Below are 16,569 nucleotides of genomic sequence, written 5' to 3' on the forward strand. Positions count from 1 at the left end.
TACACATTACATTTTTGGTAAATTTAGTATCTCTTGTTTTCTGTGTTCCTTAAAATAGTAGATGTGGTCATAACAATTTCATGCTTTGCTGGTATTTTTGGTTTTTTTTTTTTTTGTTTTCCCTTAGCTGCTTAGTTTTTTCTATAAATATCACACTTTACTTATAAATATTGTAAGAAGATGGGCGGGGTGGGGGTCTTTGAAAAAGGCAGAATACATATTGTGGTGGTACTTGTAGTTTAGCTTAAACGTGAGTTAAAGAATTTCAAAATGAATTTTAGTACGATTTTCCTTATGGAGTTTATTTAAGTTGTGTATGTATTTTCGACTCGTTTGCAAGTGTTAATCACGTTAATTTGTTAGTTGGTAGAACGTGATGAGTTTTGTTAACTGAAATGTGTTGAAGCAAAACATGAAAGTAAATATGAATTTATCTGAAAGTGTTGTGAAACAGGAAGATAAGAAAGATTTTAAAGATATTTATAAAAATTGTTTTGTAATTTAATCAATTTAATGAATTGATTATTTGTTGAAAAAAAGTTTTTTTTTCAATTTAAAAAGCGTATGATTGTTGTTTTTTATAAGTATATTAAATAAAAATCATACGTACCGTTAAACATGAGTAAATAAAGCTAAATATATAACTTAGTGTTGCCTACTATTAGGTGTTTGTATAAAATTAAGAACAACGTTACGTATGATTAATAGTCCCTTTTACAAACTAATTAAATAACACTCATACGCTACTTTGTACATTTAAAAAAGAATTTTGATTAATTTTAACTTTAGTTTGTAATAACATATTGCTCTTGGAATTAAATTAAATGAAATGATTCTGAAATTTAAATGTCCCTGTGTTAGTGGTATTATTGTTCTCATTGCTTAAGAGGTAATTAAATAAAACTTGTATCATAAGAAACATGTCTTTTGTAAAAATATTTGTAATAAATTATTTAAAAATATATACTTCAATACAATCAATAATATGTATATAACTAATATTTGCCGTATCAAGTATTGAATTCTTTTCATATACCTACAAATAATTTATCGTTTATTTTAAGAGAATTAAAAAGAAATTCTCGATGAAAGGATTAATAATAAATTAAAGCTAATATTCTTAACAATCACAGCTACTAGCTTAAAATAACTTACACCCACTAGATAAGCTGACAGCTTTGTTTTAAATTTTTCCTTTTTTAACTTTCGCACAATCACATTCTCTTTTTTCAGATAATGGTATCCTTTTTCCGGATATGTTTAGCGTTAACAAGGAAACAATAACTTAAGTCTTTTCATATTACTTTTTCTACTTTAATTTAGGGTGTGCCGAAATTTCGAGCTATACAAAATGAGCCAAAATCTGCTTTAAGGAAATGTATGAAAATTTGCAAATTTCCTCTTTTACTTAAATCTTAGGTAAACATTGGTTCAACCTCTATATGCTCCTAAAGTTCTGTTAAAAAAATACCTATTAAAGCGTGTGTAAATTTATAAATATTTTTCCTTTTATTTTATAATTTATGACTTTTTTAATTTCTTCAGAAAAAGCTACACAAAAAAATTTTGTTCGCCTTAAAAAGCAATAAAAAACTGCAAAAAAGAAAATAAAATTGGGCAGTTACGAAAGCGTAAAGATGTGAAAAATATTTGTTGGCGAAATCGTAACAAGCACAGTGAAACTAAAACTGAACTAGAACTGAACTAGAACTGAACTAGAACTGAACTAGAACTGAACTAGAACTGAACTAGAACTGAACTAGAACTGAACTAGAACTGAACTAGAACTGAACTAGAACTGAACTAGAACTGAACTAGAACTGAACTAGAACTGAACTAGAACTGAACTAGAACTGAACTAGAACTGAACTAGAAATGAACTAGAACTGAACTAGAACTGAACTAGAACTGAACTAGAACTGAACTAGCACTGAACTAGAACTGAACTAAACTGAAACTGATTATGTGGCTTGCTGTTAAACTCTGCTAAGATTTCCCTCACTAAATCGAACTTAAAACTCTGCATGACTAACGGTTGTTCTCCCCATACCCAATCCCTCTTACATGGTTTTTTATGCCTTCTTTTTTCCATTCTCCACAGCGCCTAAAACCTGAGTTGCTAATCAACGGTAAAATAATAATAAAATAAACGAAGTAAAACTGAACTAGATCCAAATTTATTTAAATTTATTTTTGGTTCTACCCTACTATGCGAAGTGTAGTATTTTACTCAAAAGGTCATGTAATGCAATAAATCAAATAAAATAAAAATTTTAACAAAATATTAACAAACATGTTTTATATGGTTGATAAAATGTAACAAAATATGAAAAGAAACAGGTTTTGCACAGAGACGTAGAAAATAGAAGGAAATATTATTTGATAGTAGTATTAAGTCGTGACTACCTAAAGTCTGGACAACACAAGAGACTTTTGTTTATACTTTATTTCTAAATAAAATATCTACGCCCCTGTTTGAGATTATATATTGGGAATTAATAGGCTTAAAATGGTTATTCATATTTGTCTTGTTTGTGTGTATTTCTAACAAACTTTTCTTTTATGTGCCAACACACATGCAATAAACATACACACACACTTGGTTATAATTTAACAACTTTTTCCATTTTGGCAAAAAGGATATAAATGTTTTTATTTCTTGCTCGGTTGTGGTGTCTGGTGAATTTTAAATAATTAATAAATATTTTTGTGTTAGACAAGCAAAAATTGGTTTTTCATATAAACCTTTTTTTTACTATACATAAACTTTTCGACATTTGAGTACATAGGGGATTAGGTATGGAAAAAAATTGATATACAAATACATTGAAAGTTTTTAATACTAATGCACATTTTTGTGAATGTTTGTGTATGTAGTAAATATTTGTTGGTGATTTTAAATACTTAAGAGTTTTTAATGTACCCTGCTGTTCAAGAGGACTATTCATTTGTAGAGAATTTAAGATGGTTTCCTTAAGGAAACTTAAGTAGCAATTGTTGTCCTCAATAGATTACGTAGGGTGTCTTAAGTAACCACTGTGGATAACAAAGTTACAAACATAAGTTCAGCTTTATTAGCATTTATTAGTCCTTTAAAATCCTTTGGTATTTTTAAAGTTTTTTTTCGAATGTTGGAAACCTTAATGGTATGTATAAATACATTTTGGTCCTTATGTGTATAGTAGTTTTTGTATTTGTATTATATATCTGCATTTGTCTGTTTCTATTGCCATTAGCATTTGTATTTTGTTTGTAGTTTTGTCTGTCTGTCTGACTGTCTGTATTTAAACTTTAATTCTAATAATTTATTTAAAACATTTAACTTTAACTTACGATGACTGCATTAGAAATTATATTTATTGCATTTGTATGCCACAAAAACTAAATGTTTAATGTGTATAAACCACAAATGCAATTTTCACATTACAAATTCTTTACATATACATGTGTATGTAAATGTACATATATATATGTATATGTATGTTTATATTTCTGGTATTTAAATGATTTTTTTGTGCAAATGTTATGGACATTTTTTTTTTTGGAAAAAGGCTTTCAAATATCATTTGGATTAAATAGAATTTAAAATAGAAATTTTTTAACTTTTAGGTTAAAATAATTTAAAATTTATTAAGATTTTAAATGATTAAAGTTAAAAAGCCATTATAAAGACTACTTCCCTCATAAAGGGGAGAAGAGTAATGGCGATAAGTTTCCCATTCTTAGCTTTTGATAATAGTTTTAGAAAATAGTTTTTCTTTAGAGATAACTTATACAACTTCACACAATCAAGCATACCTCAGCCTTGAGTTGTGTAGCATTTGTTCTATTTAAGTAGCTACTACTTTTTTAAGGACCTGTAGAGTAGCCTTCAAAAATGGTTACCTCGGTTTGACGCTTTCCAACAGTAAGCACTAACTAAATAACTAAGATCTCTTGGTTTCCTTGGTAGAGAAATGACAAGGTTTTTGGCAAATATGTGCAGGTGATAGTAAAGGATATCTTGAAAAAGAGCTCTAGAATACATAGAAGAATGTGGAATAAGATGTTTCAGAAGTCAATAATGTATCGATTCCGGAGCAGATGCTCTCTAAACCTCTAAGGTAACGGTCATCACGGCTTGACACTTTACAACCGTGAGCAAAAGACTACTAGGTATTTTGGCCTCCTTGCCAGACAAATGCATGTAGAGGTAAGCGTAAAAAATAACCTGAAAAAGAAGCTACAGCCTCATAATACAACTAATGGTTCCGGCTCTTACTACGTAGACAAAGATAAAATAACCCATAAACGATAAAACAAAGTGAAATGTAGAAAAAGTAGCACTGTCTCTATCTGGGATATTGAGGAGGAAGTTGAACAAGATGTTTCAGAAGTTAATAATATGTCAATTCCAGGACAGTAAGAATAATATATCGGATGCCCCACTTAACATCTGAGGTAACGAGAAATTGAAGTACTGACAAGAAAAATATCACTGAGAAAAAAATGATCTTCGCTTCCAATTCAACAAGGACGAAATAGGGTGAATTGTAGAATAATGGGTCAATTCCCATTAAGCGGATTCCCATATCTGATGCTCCCTCAACCTCTGAAGTAAATAGAAATTTTTAAGTCCTGACAAGCTAAACTCTGAGAAGAAAAATATTTTCATACTCTAATAAAACAAGGATGAAATTAATTGAACTTTAGAAGAGATAGAACTATGGCTATCAGTGATAATAATGGGATAATTCCAGGATAATGAGAATAATATAACGGATGCTCGCTTCACCTCCGATTCAATTAGAACTTGATCTTAAATATACTGGCAAAGCTTAGTCATACATTTCTCGAAAGTGTCTCAAGACGGAAACTGACAACAAGCGTGAAGGCCAAATAAATATTGTATAAAAGAATCTTTGCCATGCAGCCTGTGACTTCGGTAACTAGAGGATCAAAGGCACCTAGTTTTCTTTAGAAGACGTATATAGAAGACTTGTGACTACAGTCAGTTTTCTATTAAAAACTTGTTAAAGGTGGCAGTTTATTGAAAAACATATCGAAAACATATTACTGTCAGTCAGTTTTTTATGGAAAGATTTCTGATTAACAACAAGACAATCGTTCTTTATGGTAAACTGCTGTCAGTTTGAAATCTTTGAAAGAGATCAATGCTGTCAGTTCTCTATAAAAGTGTTGTATCTACTGTCAGTTGTCTATAAAAACATAAAATAAGTTTTCTTTAGAAGACGTATCACTTTATAAAGAAAACTTGTGACAGCAGTCAGTTTCCTATTAAATACTTGTTAAAGTTGGCAGTTTATTGAAAAACGTATCGAAAGCATATTACTTTTTACTATTGTCTTGGAAAACTGCTGCCAGTTTTCTTTTGAAGAGATCAATGATGTCGGTTTTCTATAAAAAAATTTCTTTAGATGGTGTATTATTGTTATCAATAACTTGTAGCTGCAATCAGTTCACTGTAAAAAAAAGCTTGTTCAAGCTGTCTAGGAAAGCCTTTAATTTTTTTAATGAAAACTAATTTCTTGTTAAGATCCGTTTGCAAATATTATCAGTTGCGAGTTTCTAAAAGAAAAATTTAGGATACTGTGGGTTTTTTTCAATGTATCATTTTTGGCACTTTTCTAAAGCAATCTTTTCACTATTTTTATGAAATCTGCTGCCAGTTTCCCATGATAAAAGTTTCTCAAAGAAAACTTAAAACTGCTGTCAGTTTTTTCCAAATCGTATCACTGTTTTAGTTTTCTATAGAAAAATGTTAACTGCTTTTACTGCTGTCGGTTTCCAATAGAAAAATAAATTACAGTTGTCAGTTTCCAATTTTTTTATTAGTTTTTTATATAAAATTTACAATTGGTGTCAGTTTTAGTTTGAAAACTAAATACAGTTGTCAGTTTTCAATAGAAAACTTTAAATAGCTGAAAGGTTTCTTTAGAAAATCTATAATTATTAAAAATGTTCTATTGAAAACCCCATTACTGTTGTCAGTTTAAAAGAAAACTGTAAATTGTTGTCAGTTTTCTTTAAAAATAATAAGATTGTTATTCATTCTCTGTAAATAGATTTAAATTGCTTTTAGTTTTTATTAGAAAACTTTTAACTGGTATCAGTTTTAGTTGGAAAACTAAACACTGTTGTCAGTTTGCAATAGAAAATCTTAAACTGCCATCAGTTTCCTTTAGAAAATTTATCACAGTAATAAGTTCTCTATTGAAAAGTTAACTCTATAGAAAACATATTATTGTTTTTAGTTTTCTTAAGAAAAAAATTTCACTGCTGTCAATCTTCTATAATAATAAAACTTCTGTCTAACTCTTCGTTTTGTTAGTATTCCTTAGCAATCTTGTCCTTGCAATTAGTTTTTCATAGTTTTAGTTAGAAATCTAAACACTGTTGTCAGTTGGCAATAGAAAACAGTAAACTGCTCTCAGTTTTCTTTAGAAAATTTATCACAGTAATAAGTTTTCTATTGAAAAGTAGAAAACATTTTATTGTTTTAAGAAAAACATTTTCTTATTTTTAGTTTGCTTAAGAAAAATTTTCACTGCTGTCAGTTTTTTATTTAATAAGAAAACTTCTGTCTAACTCTTTGTTTTGTCAGTATTCCTTAGCAAACTTGTCATTGCAATTGGTTTTTCATAGAAAACTTGTCTGTTTTTAGTTCCACATTGAAACTTTATCACTGCTGACAGTTTTCGTTGGAAAACTTCTCATTGTTGTCAGTTTTTTTTTAGAAAAAGTTCCTGAAGTTGCTATTTGTTTTTTATGCACAACATCTCTGCTTTTAATATTTATTTTTAGTTCCACATTGAAACTTTATCACTGCTAGCAGTTTTCATTATAAAACTTTTCACTGTTGTCAGTTTTTATAGAAAAAGTACATAAAATTATAATAATAAGTTTGCATTGATATTTTCAATTGATACTTCAAAAAAAAAAAAAAAATACCTTTATAAAACCTCTTTATCTTCTACTTAAATGTCCTTTCAATTTTTTTATAATAACCACTTTGCATAAACTTCACAATAACAACAACAACAAAGGCTCTTTACACAAACATTATGTTTAAACTAAAGTTATTATTTTAAGTGTTTTCGAAATTGTGGGCATTTTTATTCTGGCAGTATTTTACTGCATAAAGTAAATTGTTTTAAAAAGTTTAATTAGCCTTAATAAGTTTTACTAAAAAAAAAAAAACGATTTTTTCTTACAATTTTACACAACATTTACCACTGATACAACCATTAAATAGTTCATTTATATAGAAAATGGTAGAAATCTTTTTTGTTTTAATAAAAGTTAAAATTTTCTTCACTAATTTATATGAAATATTTGCATTCATATTTATAGCATATTTTTTATACAATATTTTTCTTTTATTTGTTGTACCAATAAACCAGCAAAAATTTCTCAAAAAAAAAAAAGAGAAAATAACAAGTTAGATTGCCATATTCGTAGAATCTTAAATACCCTCCACCAACTACTTTTATATTAAAAATTTTCTAATTAATCAAATATTTGTAGAAACGAGTTTTCTCACGATTAAAGCGTTTTTAGGGGTGTGATGATTTTTATGGAATTATCTTACATAGTTTCTGAGAAAATTACATCAGAATAAGTTAAAAATGCTTATTTTCTTTTAAGGTTGTTTCAAATTTTGATTCATAACTATTCCCGATGCGAACCGATTTTGCCCATTTTCAATACCAAACAACTTAGGAAAAGTTGTTTGGTATTTTGAGTGACAACAGACGGACATAGCTTAATTGACTTAGAATTTGATAAGGACCCAGAATATTTATTATACTTTGTTTGGTCTCAGATGAATATTTCTTGGTGTTACACACGAAATGACAAAGTTATATACATCCAGTAGTTCGACAAGGACTCAATGCATACGAAAAAGACAGTAATTTCCACTAATAGTTAACCACCTGGATGATTGTAATTCGTATGTTTTGGGTCATTCGTCACGAATTTACACTTTGTAATCGGAAATGAAGACAGTCGTCACTTTTGTGTCTTCTTTGTAAGCGGGAGCGGAGACAGTCAGAGACTCTTTACTGTCCTTAAGTAACCTAGAGATTATACTCTTTGAAAGTACTTCCGAAAGTAGTTATTTTACCCATCTTTTGGAGAAATGACTATTATTTTCTACTAATATGCCACCATCTGGTTGACTCAAATGTATATCTTTTGGGTCAATCGTCACATTATTGTCCCATAGTATTGTAGAGAGTAGACACTTGTAATTTTTAAATTTTATTTCCATTAATATCTTACCACCTGGCTGACTCCAATTCGTATGTTTTTGGTCTTTCGTCACAAATAAACTCTTTGTAATCAAGAATGAAACCAGTCGTCACTTTAGTGTCCCCTTTGTAAGCGAGACCGGAGGCAATCGTCTCTTTACTATCTCCAAGTTATCTCGAGATTAGATTCTTAAACGTTGTTTTTGTTTTATTGAACTTCCGAAAGTAGTTATTTTACCCATCTTTTGGAGAAATGACTATTACTTTCTACTAATATGCCAATATCTGCTTGACTCAAATTTATATATTTCGGGTCAATTGTCACATTATTGTCCCATAGTATTCTAGAGAGTAGACACTTGAAATGTTTAATCTTTATTTCCATTAATATCTTACCACCTGTTGGCTCCAATTCGCATGTTTTGGCCCATTCATTCAAGAATATAAATATACCTGCACTATCCTAGAACACGTCCATGTCCTAGTTTTATAGCAAGAAAAGTAACGCCAGTTAAATAGTTAGTAATGTGACTGACTACCAAGAACCCATTTGGAGATTACCATTCTTTGACTATTTTTGACCGAACTACTGGGCACCTTCTTTCACCACTGATGTTGGTGTAGGGTATAAAAAGAAACAAGTCGTTTTTATAGTTTTTTCCAATGGAAATTTCGTTGTATAAACTAAAGGTACTTGTAAAACAACAACTACTATAATATCAAGAGAAAAACTCTTTACAAACAACAACACAGTAGTATTTGAGTTGATTTTTCCTCCTCTTCCACAAATGTCTATAAATAAGTTTTAGTTGTAAGAGAGAGAGAGAAAGTGAGTAAAAGTAAAAGAGAAAGCTAATGTTTGCAATTTTCTTTGCATATAGTCTTTGTGTGTGTAGATGTGGTTTAACACATCCGGTTTTACATTTACCAACACATAATTCTTTTGTATATCTCTGTGTATGTGTGTTTTTTTTATTTTAAGCTTTTGTTTATGTATTTGTGTTTATATTATTATAAAATACCTTAGAGATACTGTAAAATATTTAGACATAATAATGTTTAAAGATTGTGATTTGTTATAGCGTTTCATACTTTCATTTTACTACCCAGTTAAGTATTGTGTAGTTAATTCTTCGTTTACCTTTGTTATTGTGGCATTAAGTATTTTATAATGGGGATTTTTTTTCTTTGTTGCTCTTAATTTCTTCCGTTTTAGTATAAAAAGGTAATAATCGTAAAGTTTAGTACCTACTGGTATATGTACTAGTATGTTATAAAACTTAATTTTCACAATCTACTAAATAATAGTAGTCGCAAAAACACAAACAAACATAAATAAATAATAACAACAAGAACAACAACGAAAAGCTTTATATAGAAACATAATTTTTAACTGTAGTAGTTAACATTTGAACAATTTTTAGGCGAGGTGTGAGAGGGTGATAGAATATAGCTGAAGGTCTTTGGTTTTGTTGTAATAGGTAGGCTCCTTAAACAGTTTATATTAGTATCAAGTCAAAGGTTTTTGTATTTTTTTTAATTTTTAAATTCATATTGCAAAAAACATTTTATTAGTTCTTCAACATACTTTAAATTTTAAGTATTCATTTTGAAATTACATTCACCTTAATGCAAAATACATATACATATGCTCAAACGATAATACAAAATTAATTACATATAAAGCATAAACTTTGTCTAGGAGTGGTTGCTATTGTTGTTAGTAAAGTTGGCAGGTAATAAAGCCTTTAAACAAAGTTTAGCCATAAAGACGTGCATAAAACAGCACCTAGTTTTAACAGTTTTACAAAAAATTTTAAAAACTACATATAAGACGCGGTAGTTTTCTCAAAAACAACTGACAATTTTTACAAAAAACTGCTGTCATAAATGGAAAAAAAACTGTTGCCAGTTTTATAACCTTCCGGGGAATGTTTCTTTGATAAATATCACCATCTTGGTGCATTGCAATCCCTGGATATAAAGGTGGTATCAATATCTCTAGTCTGCTAGGATTACAAACTTGAAATGTTTGACATGGGGTCGAATCTGAGAACCATCTGGTACTAAGGGTGCCCAGTTTGCACTTATAATTATGTTCTGGTTTGTCAGATGATTGAATTTTTTTCAGGATCCACATAGTGGCTATGATTTAAAATCAAATTTGCGAAAAAAGAATATTCGGTAAAAGAATGATGCACTGATCCAGCACGAATGTTTTGGGGGAAAACTTTTGCTTTTTTTTTCACTTTTCACGAATCTTTTTTCTTTTTATATGCTACAAAACTTTAGTGGAAGGGTAAGTATATCGGGTTTGTGCTGTTTGTACTATGTCCGTCCTTTCGTCTGGCTATCTGTCTGTCAATGTAAACCTTATGTAAACCTAATGAAAATGAATAAAGAATAGAATACAACCGAATAGGGTCTTTGGGCCCATAATTAAGTTAAATGTTCTATTATGTCAACAAAAGTCGACAAAACTTAGTTTTATAAAACATTAACTAAGTTTCGCCGACTTTTGTAATGATCGGGCCTCATTTGACTCTATCCACCATACAAACTCCCTTCAGAAAAACATTAATAAAACTTTTAAATTCTACATATATAAATAATGGATAGGCTCATATTTTCCCCTACTCCCCTTTAAGCCCTCTTGTAAAAAATAACTTTTTTTTTGGCCAAAAATAAGTAAAAATATTCCGGAATAAAGTTAAAAAACAAATAAAATGCTTTTTTAACAAATTCCCATTTTCAATATACTGACTCGTGTAGATCGGCTATGCCCGGCTATACATTTATATTTGTTTCCTTTTTTTTATTTTTTATGAAAATTTCCCCACCCCCCGTGGATATATCGATTAAGTGTCGGTTCTTGTTTTTTAGGATTGTGTCGGAATTAAATGATATCTGGCAGTAAGAAACACAAAGGTGGTGAGTAATCAGAGAAGCTTACCCAGTGGTTGAAAAAGCCCACCTAGCAGAGCAAGTGTTCATGTTAAACATAGCTAGTTAGTTAGGTAATTAGTCAGTTTGTTAGTTAATTAGTTAGTTAGTTAGTTAGTTAGTTAGTTAGTTAGTTAGTTACTTAGTTAGTTAGTTAGTTAGTTAGTTAGTTAGTTAGTTAGTTAGTTAGTTAGTTAGTAAGTAAGTTAGTAAGTTAGTTAGTTAGTTAGTTAGTTAGTTAGTTAGTTAGTTAGTTAGTTAGTTAGTTAGTTAGTTAGTTAGTTAGTTAGTTAGTTTGTTAGTTTGTTAGTTTGTTAGTTTGTTAGTTTGTTAGTTTGTTAGTTTGTTAGTTTGTTAGTTTGTTAGTTTGTTAGTTTGTTAGTTAGTTAGTTAGTTAGTTAGTTAGTTAGTTAGTTAGTTAGTTACCTTATATAGGTTTATTAAAAATATGTTACACAATCGTCCGTTTGCGTATCACTGTTGTCAGTTTTCTTTCGAAAATAGTTTTCAGCCTTGTGTGGAATACAGATCAGTACTTTATTGGTTGGCTTGTTACTGATTTTATTTGTACTGAACTCTTACAATTCCTATCTGATTCACCTAAAACTGCATTATGTTTCCGATATAAATTCACTATTTGTTTTTTACATCCAAATTTTCCTCAAACTGACGTCACTGACCACCACCCCCTCCACTATGCCACATTGAACTTAAATCAAAAACCGATTACAATTTTCTCTCTCTCTCTGCTGTCAGGACCTATTAAAAACGTGGTACCGCTGTCAGTTTCTTTTATAACTGTTTACAGTAGTTTCTCTCGTAAAACCTTTTACTACTGTCAGTTTTTCTATACGACACTTATAACAGCTATCAGTTTCGTGTAAAAAAAAAGAAAAAATCATTAGTTTTCATAATTTTCTGTAAAAATATATCAGATTTATCAGAAAAATCTACTGTCAGTTTTCTATAGTATCTGCATAACTGCTTCCAGTTTTGTAGAAAAACGTAACACAGTTCTCGTTTTATTTGATATCTTATACCATTTCTAACTAACTTTCTATTTAAAACTAAAAACTGACGTCAGTTTTCTGATAGAATTTTGGGCAATTTTTGAAATTGTTTTACATATTGTCATAATTACTCTAATGAAATTGATTGATTAAAAAAAACTGCTGTACGCTTAATTGATTTCTGATGTAACCTTGATAACAAATGATTTACTGGGTGCACATCTCTAATGGGCAAATTGATTTAATTTTTTATAACATTTCAATTTTTTTGCTAACTTTGACAAAACGAACTGCTTTTTATAATGGCAATTTATTGTTAAAAAAATTAAAAATATAAATATAAATAATATATTTTAAGAAATTAAATTGTACTATTAAATACGGTATTTTAGGTTCATTTAAAATATTTAGCAATTAATTATAATTATATACATTTATAAAGCAATTTTTCTACAATTTAATATGCTTAATTAAAACACATTTCTTCTCTCTCATTTTTAAACAATAAACTATCGCGTAATCATTTTTTTTATTATATTTTGTGAATAATAAAAAATTACAGTTTAATAAATTCGTTCTAAACGAATTTATCAATTTTTTTTCTGTGATTCTTCTTTAACATCTTCTTACCAATCATGTTTTAACAAATTGTTCAAACATGAAACTATCAAATTCAATTAACTGAGAACATAAAAAAATAGCAAATTTGAAAGAAGAAAAAAATACTGCTGTAACAAAACGAAAAAACAAACAATCAAGATAACGAAAACTATAGAAATCAAAGAAAAAAGTGTTTATATAAAAATAATATAAAATGTAACATTTTCTAAAACTGCGCCAGTTTTATTTTCAAGAGCTTGAGAAAATTAAGGAAAAAAAATACCGATAAAAATGAAATTCAACACTTTATATGTTTTTGCCACTTTTTGCCTCTGTTTGTTGGCCACCATGCAATGTTCGCAAGCTGATATTGTATGTCCTGCTGAACAGCCTGATGATTCATTGGTTGTACAATTTCCTTCACCGACTAGTTGCAGTGAATTTTACAAATGTAATCGCGGTGAGGCTGTTTTGATCAAATGCCCCGAAGGACTGGATTACAATGCACGTTTACAGGTGAGAAAGTTGTAATCGGTTGTTGATTTAAGTTCAATGTGGCATAGTGGAGGGTGTGGTGGGGTGACGGCAGTTTAAGGAAAATTTAATAAAAATTTGGTTGGAAAAAACAAATAGTGAATTTATATGGGAAATGTAATGCAGTTTGGAGTGAATCAGATAGGAATTGTTCGAGAAGAGTACAAATAAAACCAGCAACTAAATTTTCGAAAGAAAACTGACAGTAGTGATACGCAAACGAACGACGAACTAACAAACGAAACTAGCTAACTAACTAACTAACAAACAAACTAGCTAACTAACTAACTAACTAACTAACTAACTAACTAACTAACTAACTAACTAACTAACTAACTAACTAACTTACTAACTAACTAACTAACTAACTAACTAACTAACTACTAACTAACTAACTAACTAATTAACTAACTAACTAACTAACTAACTAACTAACTAACTAACTAACTAACTAACTAACTAACTAACTAACTAACTAACTAACTAACTAACTAACTAACTAACTAACTACTAACTAACTATCTATCTATCTATCTATCTATCTATCTATCTATCTATCTATCTATCTATCTATCTATCTATCTATCTATCTATCTATCTATCTATCTATCTATCTATCTATCTATCTATCTATCTATCTATCTATCTATCTATCTATCTATCTATCTATCTATCTATCTATCTATCTATCTATCTATCTATCTATCTATCTATCTATCTATCTATCTATCTATCTATCTATCTATCTATCTATCTATCTATCTATCTATCTATCTATCTATCTATCTATCTATCTATCTATCTATCTATCTATCTATCTATCTATCTATCTATCTATCTATCTATCTATCTATCTATCTATCTATCTATCTATCTATCTATCTATCTATCTATCTATCTATCTATATATCTATCTATCTATATATCTATCTATCTATCTATCTATCTATCTATCTATCTATCTATCTATCTATCTATCTATCTATCTATCTATCTATCTATCTATCTATCTATCTATCTATCTATCTATCTATCTATCTATCTATCTATCTATCTATCTATCTATCTATCTATCTATCTATCTATCTATCTATCTATCTATCTATCTATCTATCTATCTATCTATCTATCTATCTATCTATCTATCTAACTATCTAACTTACTACCTAAGTAACTACAGACAGTTTTTCCTAATGTTTGTAAGATCCAAAAATATCGGTTCTACACTTCCTTTAAGTACACAAATCTGAGTCGATTTAACTATGTCCGCTTGTCCGTTCGTCCGTCAGTCCATTTTAGTGTTTATGTTAAGCTGTAGGTTGTAATTTTTAAAATAATTGTATGAAATTTGGCCCGAAGGACGAACGCTAATGAAAGTGATTGAAAGCGTTCCATTATTCCAAACGTAAGCTCCAATTTATGTATAAACACTAATATCATGATAAAATTATACATAAATGACTTTGAAGTAGGAAGGGGCCATATCTACCCTTACGCCAATATGTGCCCTTTTGTGAAGAATCTATTTTTTTGACAAGAATAATTAACTTTAATACTTTATTATTTAAAATATATTCCTTATTTTTAACACCTTCACTGGTGTAGGGTATAGAAAACACAAAAGTCCTGTTATGTTTCTATAGAAGATTGGGCATTTGTAATATATTATTTTATACTGCCTTCAATTTTTAATATAATAGTTAAGACTGCCAACATTTTTCTATTGAAATCTTAATAATTTTGTTAGGTTATTGTAGATTAAATAAAAAAACTGTTGTCAATTTTCTGTAAAAACCTTAATACTTTTTTAACTCCATTTAGTTTTCTATATAAACTAAAAACTGCTGTCAGTTTTTTATACAATATCTAAAATTATATACTTTAAGTTCACTGCTATAAATTATTAAACATCGTCTATTTTTTGCAGAAACATCTGTCAGTTTTGCATAGAAAATTTAATGTGCATGACTATTTTCTGAAATTAATTTAATACGGCCATCAGTTTACACAAAAATACGTTCCTTCACTTTATATTAGAAAAGTTTTAATTGTTTTCAATTGCTAAAAGTAAATTTTGTTAAAATTTCAAGGACTAAAATAAAAATTTAAAATTTTTTATATAATTTTTTCTTTTTCCTCATTCATAGGTTTGCGATTATCCCTACCGTGCTAACTGTCAGTTGGAAATTGTCGCTTAAAGCTGTTCTATGACATCAATACATGAAAAAGAAAAACATTTAAGTCCCCAAAAAATAAAAATCCTGTTAATATAGATATTGAAAATATTGTATATATACTGCACTGCTTTTACGTGTTGAAAGTGAGTGTATGGTAGAGGATAAACAACATTGACAAATGGTTTTTTAATGACTTCAGAAAAATAAACTTTTATTTCAACATTAAATTACAATTTCGTTATTTTTCTTTTTTTTTTTCTTGGCATGAAGTAAATGTTGATTTAAGCAGTTTCTGAATTGTAGTAAATAAATCAAGTATGTATATATTTTTTACATTTATTACGCTGCGAAATATTTTGCTAAAGTCCTTTGATTGTGGTGACATCAAAAGCATACTTATTAATTACAGTTTTGTGTTAAAGGAAATATTTTTTAATGAGTCAATGAACAGTTTTCAGCTTAAGTTAAAAAATTTCTTTTATTTGTTGGTATAACTATATGTTAAGTACTGAATAGGCTGTAAAAGTATTAAAGTCTCGACTACAAGCTTTAACTATAGATTTTCTATAGACTTGAATACACACTTTATTATAGACATATAGTGTTGATCATAAATTTTATACAGTTTTAACTAAAGAATTTATTAGGCCTTGAATATAGATTTGTATAGTCTTGACTATAGACTTTCTATAGTCTTGACTATAGACTTTGTATAGTCCTGACTATAGAATTTCTATAGTCTTGACTATAGACTTTGTCTAGTCTTGACTATAGACTTTGTCTAGTCTTGACTATAGACTTTGTGTAGTCTTGACTGTAGACATTCTATAGTCTTGATAGTAGACTTTCTATAGTCTTGACTATAGACTTTCTATAGTCTTCACTATAGACTTTTTATAGTCTTGACAATAGGCTTTCTATGGTCTTGAATGTAGACTTTCTATAGTCTTGACTATAGACTTTCTATAGTCTTGACTATAGACTTTCTATAGTCTTGACTATAGACTTTTTATAGTCTTGACTATAGTCTTTCTATAGCCTAGACTATAG

At 28.8% G+C, this 16,569-nt stretch overlaps 2 protein-coding genes across 2 annotated transcripts in view; one reads left to right on the top strand and one right to left on the bottom strand.

Annotated features, from left to right (window-relative positions):
- The window catches only part of LOC111687100 (insulin-like growth factor-binding protein 7), a 46,710-nt gene that overhangs the window by 5,555 nt on the left and 24,586 nt on the right, over nucleotides 1-16,569 (bottom strand). The gene's annotated exons all lie outside the window — the stretch shown is intronic.
- On the top strand, nucleotides 13,053-15,746 carry LOC111687098 (peritrophin-1-like). The gene is made up of 2 exons (XM_023449512.2): nucleotides 13,053-13,324; nucleotides 15,490-15,746. The coding sequence occupies exons 1-2, from the start codon at nucleotides 13,100-13,102 to the stop codon at nucleotides 15,538-15,540; spliced, it is 276 nt and encodes a 91-aa protein (XP_023305280.2). The 5' UTR covers nucleotides 13,053-13,099; the 3' UTR covers nucleotides 15,541-15,746.

The sequence above is a fragment of the Lucilia cuprina genome, chromosome 5 (assembly GCF_022045245.1).
Source record: "Lucilia cuprina isolate Lc7/37 chromosome 5, ASM2204524v1, whole genome shotgun sequence".
Lineage (NCBI taxonomy): Eukaryota > Metazoa > Arthropoda > Insecta > Diptera > Calliphoridae > Lucilia > Lucilia cuprina.

Bases quoted from the DNA above. Each gene is read 5' to 3' on its own strand.
- LOC111687098 (XM_023449512.2), top strand. From the start codon at position 13,100: ATGAAATTCAACACTTTATATGTTTTTGCCACTTTTTGCCTCTGTTTG. The intron at 13,325-15,489 runs GTGAGAAAGTTG...CCTCATTCATAG, and splicing joins ATTACAATGCACGTTTACAG to GTTTGCGATTATCCCTACCG.